General features: G+C 45.4%; 1 protein-coding gene across 1 annotated transcript; it reads left to right on the forward strand.

Moving 5' to 3' along the window:
• Window positions 1-12,654: 12,654 nt before the first annotated feature.
• Window positions 12,655-13,449, forward strand: LOC126996818 (uncharacterized). The gene has a single exon (XM_050857679.1). It carries the CDS (start codon window positions 12,655-12,657, stop codon window positions 13,432-13,434), a length of 780 nt encoding a protein of 259 aa, XP_050713636.1. The 3' UTR covers window positions 13,435-13,449.
• The last annotated feature ends 763 nt before the right edge of the window (window positions 13,450-14,212 follow it).

Here is a 14,212-nt window from a genome sequence, read left to right on the forward strand (position 1 = left end):
TTTTCGCTTGTTAGATTCACGTTAATTGATTATCCTAGCCATGCGTTCCTCAACCCTCCCAATTGTTTCGCTGCCAATCAGTATTTATTGTCCTGCCTCTAATGATAAAGAAGATCGTTTTCCTTATATTCATCTTTAAAGCTACTTCCACACTGAGAAGTTCCTCGATCAAGCTTCTAAAGGTTTCCACGGAACCACTTTGCAAGACAATGGTATTTGTGAATCTAAGAGCGTGAAGGTATTCACCGCCTATTTTGATTTTTGTTGTTCTATTCTAATTTCTTAAATAATTCCAGGAAGCCATGAATATTTTAGAATATAAAGTCATTCCGTATAAAACATTTCTTAATTGAAATTTGCTCGCTTTCCTTGTGGTGCTCAACGGTTGCCGTGATGTGTCTTTACATAAAATATATTGTGGCAGAAGTTTTGCTATATATTATATATAAACACCTTTACTATGTACGGTTCCACCAAGCCCTTCCCCCTGAGTGTCTGCAGGACTGCTCAAGTTTTTACAGTCAAAATTTTTCTCATGATATATGATGTCTAGAAGTTACCAACCCTGGGGTCGCGACCCCATATGGAGTTGCCAAGCGTTTTTCCTGGGGTCGCCAAGACTTCAAAATATCAAACACGGTGTTATTATATTATAATAACACATATACAACTAAACTAGTGGGGACGTGGTCATGTCAAGAGGTGCATGATTGGGGTCTCCTGAAAAAAAAGTTGGGAACCACTGGCTTATTGCGTTCCGCTAAATAAAATAAATAAAAAAATAAAAAAAATAAAAAACTGTCATGAAGCAAATTTGTTGTGTAGAACTACGAAATTCAGCTAATGCTAAAACGTTTACTGTTGCACATTTTGATAGTGATTATACAAGTGAAATTCTTTTAAGCCACAGTGAGCAAACTCAATGGGCCTCCACAGCTACACAACTGTACTGTGCTGTCTTAACACCAGTCGTCACCGTCCATAACCACACCACGAATCCTGTACAAGCTAGTCTTCCTCCACAACACTCCACCACTAGCCAACACCATTACGATGAGCAACACCTCCGTCCTTCTGCCACAACCTGTCCCTTTATTACCACCAATGCCACATCGAAGAGTAGAGACGAGGAAAGGGAAAGAGAAAGAGAAAGAGAGAGAGAGAGAGAGAATAATACATCAGGGATCAATGCTCTCGTATAAATGGGGCAAAAAACGCCGAAAACGAAACACACACAAAAAAAGGTAATTGTGTCGCCTCTTATTATATCGGGAAAACAAAGAGTAGAGGAGAAGAGGCGTTTTCCACGAACACACACACACACACACACACACACACACACACACACACACACACACACACACACACACACACGACTGAGCAAAACCAAGCCATTATTCCTTTATACTTTTCGTTCATTTGTGAGGAGGGAACAAAGGGAGAGGGAAGGTGGTAGAGAAGGATGGAAGGATAGGAGGAGAGGTAGGAAGGTAGGTGATGTGGGAGGGAGAGGGGGAAGTTGAAGAAGGGAGAAAGGGAGGGAGAAAAAGTGAAGGGGTAGCGGAGGGAGGGAGGGAGAGAGTGACGTTTGCATTGAATGGGAAGAGAAGGTGGACAGAAGGATGGTCTAGAATGAGAAAAATTAAACGATTGAAATTGTTGCCAAGCTGGAAATGGTAAGAAACACAAAGAAAGAGGAGGAGGAGGAGGAGGAGGAACAGAAGCAGCTACTGGACAATAAGAAAAAAAAAGAGACTGTTGAATGTTGAATGAATAAAGGAAAATATAAGTGGAAAAGAATGAAATAATAAGTCAAACAAATAAAAAAAATAAGCTAATGAACAAATAAAACAATTAGGCGGTGGGCTACATAGGCCCATCGTGCACCCCCCCCACAGCATAACGAAAGTGCATTTTTCTGAAGCTTTGGGATGTCCCCAATACCAAATGGAACTTTAACAGGAAAAATCTAGGGATGCAATAGGGGTAACTCTCATATGTTTTGAAGGTACCGTAAAAATACCACATCGGTGAGCGTAAAACAGTTCTTATTCAAAGCTGCCTCCTGACCTTACTTTTTTACACAATTAAGCATGTGACGTGTCATTTTAAAGGATTTTCATCAGTCTTCACTTTAGTATATAACAAAATACAATATCTTAATTATATTTACGAATAATATCACTAACACACGTACCACCACAGTTTCCTTAGCACAATCATAAAAAAATATTGAATAATATTTTACATACACAATTCTTGTAAACTTTTCACTATATTTTCAGTTTGATAGAGAGAGCTAGTTACATGATGGCACTGAAGAATGAACACCCTCACTCCAAGAGGAATAGATCAAATGCTGATGATGCTGAGATTGTCTGTGTGCTTCATATGGAGGGACAAAAATATGGAGCGATAAAGCCATTCTCCACTGTATCAGATCCTCAATCTAGATTGCTAAGACTACAGGATATCAAAAGGAGACGCCTTGCACAGCCTATAGATTCCCCATATCGTATGGAGTCAACATGTGAACTAATTCCTGATATATTAAATGATAAACATGGATACCATCAAATCTGTTATCAGAGATTCTGCGCCAATCTAAATCGTCTGGACATTCAAGTAGTTGACACTGAAGTGTCTTCAACTTCCAGGTCTAGTCGCAAGAAATCTTCAAGAGACAGCACTCAATTCAAACCAGATTGTATCTTCTGTAACAATGAAGGTCGCAGAAAGATTAAGAGTGGAGGAACCTGGACCACCGAAGGGATGTCAGTCTTCGATCGGGACGGCGGCAAGTTTATCCAGGATTTAGCAGAGAAGAGAAACGACCAAAAGCTACTAACCAGAATAAGAGGAGTTGACATGTATGCTTGCGGAGCCAAATATCACAGGTCATGCCATGCCAAGTATTGCCAAGATCCCATAAAATGGAGAAGTCCTGACAAAGAAAAGAAAGAGAAGCAAGAATCGATGGTTGAAGCTCATGCTAATGCATTTGCGAGTGTTTGTAAAATTGTTGATGATGTGGTGCTGAAGCAACGGAACATTTTGATGTTAAAAAATTTATGTGACACATATAGACATACTCTGGAGAACTCAGATCATAAAAATCCTAACTTCCGTAGTGAAAACTTGAAAACAAAACTGGAGAAGCATTATGGAAGTCACTTATCATTCTGCCCCTTGAGACAATTTCATTCATATATCCTGTACAACAGCAATGTTGAAATCAACCAAGTCATGAAATATGCATATGAACTGGGCAGCAAAGACGTGATTGAAACAGCTGGAGCTCGTCTACATCAGGTATATTGACAAAAAAATTTTTTTTTTTCCGTGTTATATTGATTATCTAAGATGTATGATTATTAAATATATTAAACATGTAATGCTGCAAATATGTATTACATCAACAATAATTTGAATAGAAAAATACATATTATAAATATCACATATACTAAATGTTTTAAATTTTGAGGTTTGAGAAAATGAGTGACTAAATACTTAAAATAACAGGTAGAATCACAGTATTTTGAAAAGAAAAACATGTAGATTTCACATACGATGGAAATATTTTGCAGGACATCCTGAACGCTTTCAAGAATTCTGCAGAGTTGATGTGGCCACCAACTGCCCAATCTCTAATCAACTCAGACATTGGTTTGCCTTCATCTTTAGAAAAATTCTTGTCTAACATGCTATATGGTGCATCGTCCAAGAACTGAAAAATCCAAGCGATTAGTGTCATCCATTGCTCAGGATATCTGTAGAGCAGCCACCAACAGTGAATGGAAGCTCCCTAAGCATGTTTTGATGTGTTTGACTCTGCGACATATGTTCAGAAGTGAGCGTCTCGTCACCATGCTGAACAGGTTCGCATCAATACTATGTAGAATTTGACATTTTAACATTGGTATTGTTGCTTATATATTGTCCAAGGAGATAGTGTAGAAATTCAACGTACTATTTACTCAGCAACCCTCTGTGTACTTTGAATGACCTATAGTAACTGACAATTTATTCTCTTAAACTAGTTCCATTCTACCAAATTCATACATTTGTTTTACTTTGTATTTCGGCAGGTTTGGTCACTCAGAGAATTATGCCTTCTCACTGGAGCTGGAAACTGCTATAGCACAGTGTGTTGAAGATTCCTCTACGTTGCTGACTAACCAGATTGTCCGGAATCCTGGTCCACTGTCCCTGTTCCATTCAGAGTTTGATAATTTTGACATGTTAATCAACGATATGACTGGCGGTGGTTCAGTTCACACAGCACATGGCATAATGCTACAGGAAGTATCTGGTGCAGAAGGACTCACAGGGAATTACCGTGTGTCCCAAAGACTGGTCGTAGGTCCCTGAACTCAAGGAACCTGAATTACCGGACTGCTATGTGACAATGAGAAAAGATCCACGGCTGCACATAAACCAGCTGCATTATCCAGAAGGGGCTACTGCACTAATGAACTCTACCCGAAGACAAATGCTTTGGGTCATTGCCAGAACTGTGTACAAAGTGGACATATAGTTCCTGCCTGGTCGGGTTTCCTGTCTCAGACAGGAAAGAAACCTCAACAGATAACAGTCATTGACTACTATCCAGTGATTCCGAAACCCATAACAGAATACAAGACTGTCAAAGAGTGCTTGAAATGTGCAGAACAGGCAACAGATGAGGTTGGACAAAAGTACGTAGTGACAACATTTGATCTAGGGTATGCATGAAGGCTTACCCATTAGTTTGGAATAACCTGACAGAGTACGAGAGACACATTGTGATGATTGGTACATTCCATGTTACGTGTGCTTACCTGAAGATGGTGGGGAAAAGATGGCAGGTTCAGGTCTGTCTGATGTTCTACTCGAAGCAGGTTTGATTGTCTCGGATCATTAGATGGGGTTCTTAAAGGCAAAACTATGACAGGGCCATGTTCTGCCACAAGGCCGTACTTGAAGGTCTTGAACAGCTATTGCTTGAGAAATATCAAGAAATATCTCCAACGGAATGTAACTCTACCAGAAGATTCTCACAGAATACTCAACGATCTTGTGTATCATCCTTGCACTGACTCTCACAGCAAAGCTCTCAGAGATGAAGGGCTGAAGAAATATATAGATGGATACATGGAATTTCGTCAGAATGTATTGGAAGGAGTGATAGGCAAAACTGCACAGTTGTGGATATCCTATATGGATCACATTTGGCTTGTATTATCTCTGCAAGAATCCGTGAAGGATAATAACTTCTACCTCTATGCACAGTCCATGTACAAAATGGCAGACCTGTTCTTCAGTTTTGGTGGACAGAACTATGCAAGATATCTCACTTACTTTGGCGTGTTCCTTGCCAACTTGGATGCTTCACATCCAGGTGCTGTGGATCTTCTGAGACTAGGAGCATTCAGTGTAGCCCGCTCCATGATACCTGGAAATCGGTGTGATGTCGACAAAACTATGGAGGAGACTTTCATGAGACATGCCAAGTCTCGAGGTGGTGGTGCTGTAGGTGTGTCTGGCCTTCTCACCAACTTCAGTACATATCAAAGATGGGTCCGGTCAACACATGCACGATCCCAGTATGTCAATGCCACTTTGCAGGTTGCTGGAATGGTTTGTGGTAGTGCAGAAAACCAACACCGAGACATCAAGCTTGCTGGAATCCAGAGGAGTGAGAAGGCCGTAGAGAAAGTAAAACTCTCGATCCAGAGCTTCCTGAACCCTTTCAACATGGAGACCAACGATCTAGTAATTCTGTCCTCTGGTGCTACTGCATCAACAGACATAACTAGAGATGTGCTGAAGGCAGAATCAGTTGGTGCTGAAGCCAAGGCAGAATTTATCTCCAGCCGCCTTCAACAAGGAATAGATTTCTTTCAACCTGTCCAGCGACTGAAACTAAAGACACTTGAAGCTATGAAAAATCAGCCAAAGTTACCAACAGCCAAAACAAGGTGGTTCAATACAAACAACAATCCAACTTTGTATTCCAGTTATTCGTGAAATGCCAGGAACAAAATATCAAATTGGACCTACCAATGTTGATGAAATATCCCTTGACTCCTGTGCCATATAGTTTGGCAACTGCAGATGGTTTCTTTGCCAAGACTGACAAATCAAAGGCTTTCCATCATGTAGCTAAGGATGTTCCCAACGATGAACCCCCACCAATCAAAGACACCCTGGTAATCCATGATGGAAATGCTGTCTTCTACTGTATGAAAGAAATTCCTACCAACTTCAGGTTCATATCAGGGAAGATATTCAATATGATGGGAAAAGGCGATGTAATTTTCAGCACTGATTCCTACCACCCAAGTTCCATCAAGACAATGGAGAGGCAGCGTAGGGGAACTACTGAGAAGCTCATTGTAAAGGGTGCTAGCACCAGAAAGCCGCCAGACTGGAAAATGTTTCTTGCCAACGATGACAATAAAAAACAACTCATTGATCTTCTTGTCAAAGAATGGACCAAGGATGAATATGCGCCAAAATTAAAAGGTCGAGAGGTCACAATCATATCTGAAGGTTCTGCTTATCTCTTGACATCAGTAGATGGAATCACCACTGAAAGGAAAACAATAGACATACTCAACTCCTCACAAGAAGAAACAGATACACGTGTAATACTCTATTGTAACTATGCAAAGACCAAAGGATATCATAATTGCCGAGTGAAGAGCCCTGACACAGACATATTCTTCATTTTGTTGCACTATGCATCTCAGTTGAAGGGCATCAAAATTTTGTTCGAAACAGGGACAGGCAATAAGCAAAGACTGATAAACATTGGAGAACTTGCTGCAGAATTAGGTTCAGAGCATTGTACAGCACTGTTGGCACTGCATGCATATTCAGGATGCGATTCGACCAGTTGTTTTAAGGGGATTGGAAAAGTCAAGCCAATCAAAGTTATGCATAAAGCACTGAATTTCTCTGGCCCTCTCTCCAAGTTGGGAGATACTTGGATGGTGTCTAGAGATGTGGTCAAAGAGCTGGATGCATTCACATGTGCTATGTATGGGAAGAATCGCCTTACCAGTGTGGATTCAGTTCGCCATGCCAAGATCATTGATCTCTGCTCATATGGTATTGTTCCCACAACAAATATCGACATGAGTGCACTTCCTCCGTGTCGTGAATCTCTATTGCAACACATCAAGCGCGTGAATTATCAGGTTGGTATCTGGAAACGGTCCCACATACAGCACCCACAAATACCAGACCCTGAAGATCATGGATGGATACGTGTGGATAACAGACTGGAACCAATGTGGTACAACAATAAAATGCTTCCCCAGGAGCTAGTAGATGTTACTACAAAGAGAAATATCAATGAAAAAGAAGATGCAAGTGAATCTGAAGATAGTGACTTTGACATAGGTTACATAAGTGAGCACAGGAATAATATAATAGAATCAGAAAGTGATGATGAGTGACAATGAATTAAAAGTAGTCAACTATTCTAGAAACTATTAATAATATAAGAAAAACATTTTTTAGCAGATGTAGTACATTTATGTTTGATATACTGTATTTAGCTCTGCCTTAAATACTATAGTGGGACCGCATTTATTATAACCTACAGCTACACATTTATGTTGGCTTGTGCATGTCTGTGAGGAACCATATTATTTTCATAATTTTGAGATCTGTGATATAACATTTATTGTTCAAGAGAGTCACTGGAAGAGATGTATGAGTTTAAGAAGTTTATAACTTTCATATTGCCCACTGAATGGAAGGAAATGTTATCCAACATTATCATATATATTTTGCTATGATTTTGCGAAGGAAACTGTGGTGGTATGTGTGTTAGTGACATTATTCGTAAATATAATTAAGATATTGTATTTTGTTATATACTAAAGTGAAGACTGATGAAAATCCTTTAAAATGACACGTCACATGCTTAATTGTGTAAAAAAGTAAGGTCAGGAGGCAGCTTTGAATAAGAACTGTTTTACGCTCACCGATGTGGTATTTTTACGGTACCTTCAAAACATATGAGTTACCCACGATGGGCCTATGTAGCCCACCGCCTAATAGGGTCTGGCACAAATCTTTGCTTTCTAAACTACCCTCCTACGGTTTCTATCCTTCTCTCTGTACCTTTATCTCCAGTTTCCTTTCTGACCGTTCTATTTCTGTTGTGGTAGACGGTCACTGTTCTTCCCCTAAATCTATTAACAGTGGTGTCCCACAGGGTTCTGTCCTATCTCCACTTTTTCTGTTGTTCATTGATGATCTTCTTTCCAAAACGAACTGTCCTATCCATTCCTACGCCGATGATTCCACTCGGCATTATTCAACTTCTTTTAATAGAAGACCCACCCTTCAGGAACTTAACGACTCAAGGCTGGAGGCTGCAGAACGCTTAGCCTCAGACCTTACTATTATTTCCGATTGGGGCAAGGAGAACCTGGTGTCCTTCAACGCCTCAAAAACAGTTTCTCCACCTATCCACTCGACACAATCTTCCAAACAACTATCCCCTATTCTTTGACAACACCCAGCTATCACCTTCCTCAACACTAAACATCCTCGGTCTATCCTTAACTCAAAATCTCAACTGGAAACTTCATATCTCATCTCTTACTAAATCAGCTTCCTCGAGGCTGGGCGTTCTGTACCGTCTCCGCCAGTTCTTCTCCCCTGCACAGTTGCTGTCCATATACAGGGGCCTTGTCCGCCCTCGTATGGAGTATGCATCTCATGTGTGGGGGGGCTCCACTCACACAGCTCTTCTGGACAGAGTGGAGGCTAAGGCTCTTCGTCTCATCAGCTCTCCTCCTCATACTGATAGTCTTCTACCTCTTAAATTCCGCCGCAATGTTGCCTCTCTTTCTATCTTCTATCGATATTTCCACGCTGACTGCTCTTCTGAACTTGCTAACTGCATGCCTCCCCCCCTTCCGCGGCCCCGCTGCACTCGACTTTCTACTCATGCTCATCCCTATACTGTCCAAACCCCTTATGCAAAAGTTAACCAGCATCTTCACCCTTTCATCCCTCACGCTGGTAAACTCTGGAACAATCTTCCTTCATCTGTATTTCCTCCTTCCTACGACTTGAACTCTTTCAAGAGAAGGGTATCAGGACACCTCTCCTCCCGAAACTGACCTATCTTTCGGCCACCTCTTTGAATTCTTTTTAGGAGCAGCGAGTAGCGGGCTTTTTTTTATTAATGTTTACTTTTTTTGTGCCCTTGAACTGTCTCCTTTGCTGTAAAAAAAAAAAAAAAAAAATTCCCACCCGCGGGCTCTACTGTGAAATTTATTAATCATGCTAAGGCATATGAGCCATCTTATTTAGCATTCTATGACTTTGAGAGTATTCTCGTAGAGCCTTCTTCGAATGTGTCTGGATGTGTAAAGAGACATCACTTTGCCATAGCGTATGTTTACATTATAGTGAATAGAAACGGAGAAACAGTACAAAGCGGATCCTATTGTGGAAGTAATGCTGTAAACCATTTTATTCATACAATGCAGTGTGCCTGGAAAAAGTTAAAATTTTCTAAAGGCTACAATAAAATCAGCATGACCGATGAAGATACGGCACGTCACAATGAGCAAACTCACTGTCTTCTCTGTAAACAGGGTTTTTAAAAGGTAAAGGAGTAAAACATCATGACCATGAAAAATCAATAAACAATTACATTGGAGCTTATTGTAATAGATGCAACCTCCAAATGAAAAATCACAAATTGCAGCTCACTCTCATTGCACATAATGCTAATTACGACATGTCGTTAATCCTGCGTGAATTAACGATACCTGACTTGAAAATCAAACTAAGACCAAAACGTTCAGTTCACAAATACCATGAAGTCATCATAAATGACTTGAGATTTATTGACTCGTATGTCTTTATGTCTTGTTCACTCGCGGCTTTAGTGAACCAACTCATCAGTAATGGGAACGAACCCATATGCACACAACAGATGTTGAAAGATGTGCCAGCACCTGCGTTGCCGTTATTGATCAAGGGAAAGCAGGTGTTTTGTTATGACTATATGGATTCGATGGAACGACTTTCTGAGACACTTCTTCCATCCCGCGAAGATTTTTTCTATTCGCTTCAAGAAGCAGAACTTTCCGAAAGTGATTATAAACATGCTCAGAATGTTTGGAAAGTAGCTGGGTGTCAGGGCCTGAAGGACTATTTGTTGCTTTATGTAAAAGTGGATGTTGGCCTTCTATGTGATGTCTTCCTAGAGTGGCGAGGTATTTTGAAAACCAAGTGGAGGTTGGATATTGTAAATTATGTTAGCCTGCCAGGATTTGCTTATGACTCCTTTCTGCTAAAAACACAGCAGGAATTAGAGGTGCTTAGTAGCCCAGACATATATCATTGCATTCAAACAAATGTGCGTGGGGGCTACACAAGTGTTGTGCGTCGTTTTGTACGCGCCAATAACATCTACACGAACCCTCAGTTTAATCCAAAACATGATAGAAGCGCTTTCCTTTCATATCTTGACTTCAACAGTCTTTATCCCACTGTAATGCAAGAGAAGTTGCCATGTGGGGATATGAGAAAACTAGATGAGACAGAAATGCAGTCGTTTTTGAGCGGGGGCTTGGTCAATCAAGCAACCAATGGCGATTTTGGATATCTCATACTGAGGCTGTCTCACGTGAAGTCGTTGAGAAAACGGATGACCTCCCACTGATCATCAGAAGACACAATATCACCAACAGAGATATATCGTCAGTCACACGCGAATGGTATAAAGAAGAAAACCGTTCAGCACCGTGTAAGAACATAAAACTGATTGGAACACATGCTGCTCAGGAGAAAATGCTATTTGCTCTGCCCCTCCTTAAACTACTTATTCAACTAGGCCTGGTTGTTAAAAAAAAGTGCATGCTATTTATACGTTTAAGCAAAAGCACTTTCTTTCGGACTTCATTCAAGATAACATAGAAGCCCGCTAAAGTGCTACTTGCCCTATCAAGAAAAATGCAATCAAGTGTATTTCAAACAGCATTATTGGTCGATTCCTGATGAACATGGCCAAATATAGTGAAGACATAGATATTGTCACCAACCGCGAAAAGTTTTTGAAGCTGGCCCGAAGTCCTTACTTTAAACGCGTTGTACCTCTCAATGATGGCCATGTAGTTGTAACTCGCCATAGGAAATATTCACGGGTGAATCATCCAAACTACTTTGGCTACTACATCCTAGAGCTGTCCAAGCTGCGACTAAATGATTTCTATTACAATGTGTTGAAGGCTCATTACGGAGATCGGGCGAAACTAGTGTAGTGACACTGATTCCTTAATAATGTTACGAATGTGCTGTATGTGAATGATTGTATGTGTAATGTGATGAACTTGTAGCATGATGCAATGTTAGCTCAGCATGGTGCAACTCTACTTGTTGGGACAAGAGAGACAGGAGGGGGCCCGGGGCCGCCGGGCCGCCGGGCAGGAAGTGCTGAGTCGAGCAGTGGGGGAGCAAGGGTGGCTGAGGAGTGGTAGGGGAGAAGACGCGTGTCTGGGCTTGAGAGAGTGTTGAGCTGCTCCGCTCGCGAGCTGTGTGCATCCGGTGTGCGTGTCTGCCGTGCCCCTGTACTGTGCCTGATTAACTAACTGTTCTGTGCCTTGAAAGTTGCTGTACTCTGTACTGTGTGAGGAACCTGTCATTAAACTAGAACTTAGTGTTGAACGTGTATCCTTTGTGCCCTGCCCCGTTCCTGCTCCCCTCGGTGTTCTGTGTGGGCCGCTGTGAGTGACTGGTGCCCGTGTGGCTGTTCTGGTGGGGATCACGCCGCCTGCCTGCCCGTGGATGGTTGTGGTAGGGGGTGGCGTAACACTTGGTGTCAAAGGAGTGGGATAAGTGAACAGTGAAGCGCGCCGAGTGTCATGGCGTCCCCCAGTGATCGCCGTGAGGGTGAGGAGACGGGCAAGGCCGAGGCTGACGTGGGTGAGGTGAAGCCGGGCCAGATGGACTTGTTCGCTGCCATGTTGGCCAGTCTGAGGCAGGAATTGGATCAGAGAACAGAGAGGGCAGAACAGAGGGCAGACGAGAGGGCACGCGAGCAGGCTCAGAGGGCAGAAGAGAGGGCAGACGAGAGGGCACGCCATCTTGCCGAGGTCCTCCAGAGCAGTCTCTCGTCCCTGAAGGCGGAAACCCAGCAGTACACTGACAAGGCCTGCGACAGCGTTAAGAGTGAACTGCTGGGAGAGGTGCAGACTCTGAAAGGCGAGGTCCAGGGCCTGAGGGAGGAGGTGGAGGCGGAGAGGCAGCGGCGAGAGTTGGCAACGTCACGCGGGGAGGAACAAGAAGCGTCACGCGTGCTGGCGGCAAGCACCAGGGTGACGGACTTGCTGGGGTCCTCGTGGGGCCCCTGGCAAGAACCCCTGGGGCCTCGCAGCGTTGTGTCAGAGCCAGCAGCTGCCGCAGGAGGTTGGGGAGCCATCGGAGCTGCCCCCTTGGGTCCAACTGGCGCCAGAGTCGGACCCACTCACCCCGCCTCTCTGCCGCCTTCACCGCCGCCCTCTCCATGCCGGCCGGCTCACAGCCCACGGCTCCGTTTTCCCCCATCCAGCCCTCGGCTTCCCGCCGTTCGGGAGGCGCAAGCCGGCGGAGTATGATGGGAAGGTGGCCTGGGAGGCCTATGTTGCCCAGTTTGAGATGCTAGCTGCCCAGGGCTGGGACGAGGCTGAGAAGGCGCTGCAGTTGGCAACAGCGCTTCGGGGCCCGGCTGTGGAAGTGCTGGGGCACCTGCCGCCGGCCCAACGTGCCTCTTACGGGAGCATGGCGGAGGCCCTGCGGCGACGTTTCGGGCACCACCTTCAGGCCGAGGTGTACCGAGCTCGCCTGAAGAAGCGGACTCGGGAACGCGGCGAGACACTGTCGCAGCTGGCGCAGGACGTGGAAGCGCTGGTCAGAAGGTCGTATCCTGCTGCCCCGGAAGAGATGATCGTGGTGCTGGCCCGCGATTTCTTTGTTGACGCTCTGCACGACCAGCAGCTGCAGATTTACGTTAAGCAGGCGCACCCTGGGGACCTGCAGGTGGCGCTGGCGAGGGCCTTGGAATTCGAGGCCTTCCTGAAGACGACCAGCGGCCTAGGGGCGGCCCCCCAGCCCCGCCGTGACCTCCGGGGCCGGAAGGCGAAGGTGGAGAAGAAGGCGACGTCGAGGAAGGCAAGCCCGGACGGTTTTCTCGGCTCGTGTTGGGGCTGTGGCAAGAAGGGGCACATGCGCAGTCGTTGTCCGAGGGAGCGAAGGACGCGTTCCCTTGACCGACTGAGTTCCGACGCCTTTCAGCCTTGCTGCAAGGACTGTGGCAAGTCTGGCCACCGTTCGAGCGCCTGCCCCAAGCCAAAGGAGGTAGTGCAGGCGGGAAACCCGGACAGGCTGGAGAAGGGGGCCGAATCCCAGCCGTCAGTCCCCGGGCCCCGACTTGCGTAAGCTGCCGCCGGATAACCAGTGCGATGCAGGTGGAGGGCTCAGTGGACGGGAAGCCATGCCGCCTGACAGTGGACACCGGGGCTGAGAAGACCTTGGTGCGGCCTGATATGCTGGCCGCCACGCGACTCCCAGACGCGCCACAGAGGCTGTGCGGCGTCACGGGGCACTGTGTGCAGCTCAAGGGCCCAGTGGAGGTTCGTATCGGCGTAGGCAGCGCTGTGGAGCGGCTGCCGGTGTACGTCGCCGATCTGGACGAGCCGTGTTTGCTGGGCCTCGACTACCTGACGCAGAGCAAGGCTTGTGTCGACCTCGGACGGAAGCTGGTGAGGGTACGCGGTCAAGACGTGCCTTTGCTTCCGGAGGTTGGCTGTGCAGAGGTAGTCGCGGCTGAGCGTCTGCACCTTGCCCCTAGGACGGAGGCCAGGGTCCGGTGTCGCCTGTCCAGAGCGATGCGTGGAGCGGAAGGCATGGTGGAGCCCACGGAAAACCTGCGGCTGGCTGACGGCGTGGCAGTTGGACGGAGCCTCGTTGGGGCGGGGGAGGAGTTAGTTACGGTGCTGGTAGCTAACTTCTCCGACGAGGCCCGGAAGGTACCCGCTGGTGCCAAGCTGGGCACCTGTGAGGAGGTGGAGCGCCCAGAGGAGACGCCGGGCAGCAAGGAGTCGGCCGCTGTGGGGCCGCTGCCCGACTTCCTGGAGGATTTGGCGCACCGGAGCGCCGCTAACCTGACGGAGGCGCAGACGGAGAAGATGCGCCACACCCTGGCCCAGTACGCGGA

Source organism: Eriocheir sinensis, chromosome 11, assembly GCF_024679095.1.
Source record: "Eriocheir sinensis breed Jianghai 21 chromosome 11, ASM2467909v1, whole genome shotgun sequence".
In the NCBI taxonomy this organism is placed as follows: domain Eukaryota; kingdom Metazoa; phylum Arthropoda; class Malacostraca; order Decapoda; family Varunidae; genus Eriocheir; species Eriocheir sinensis.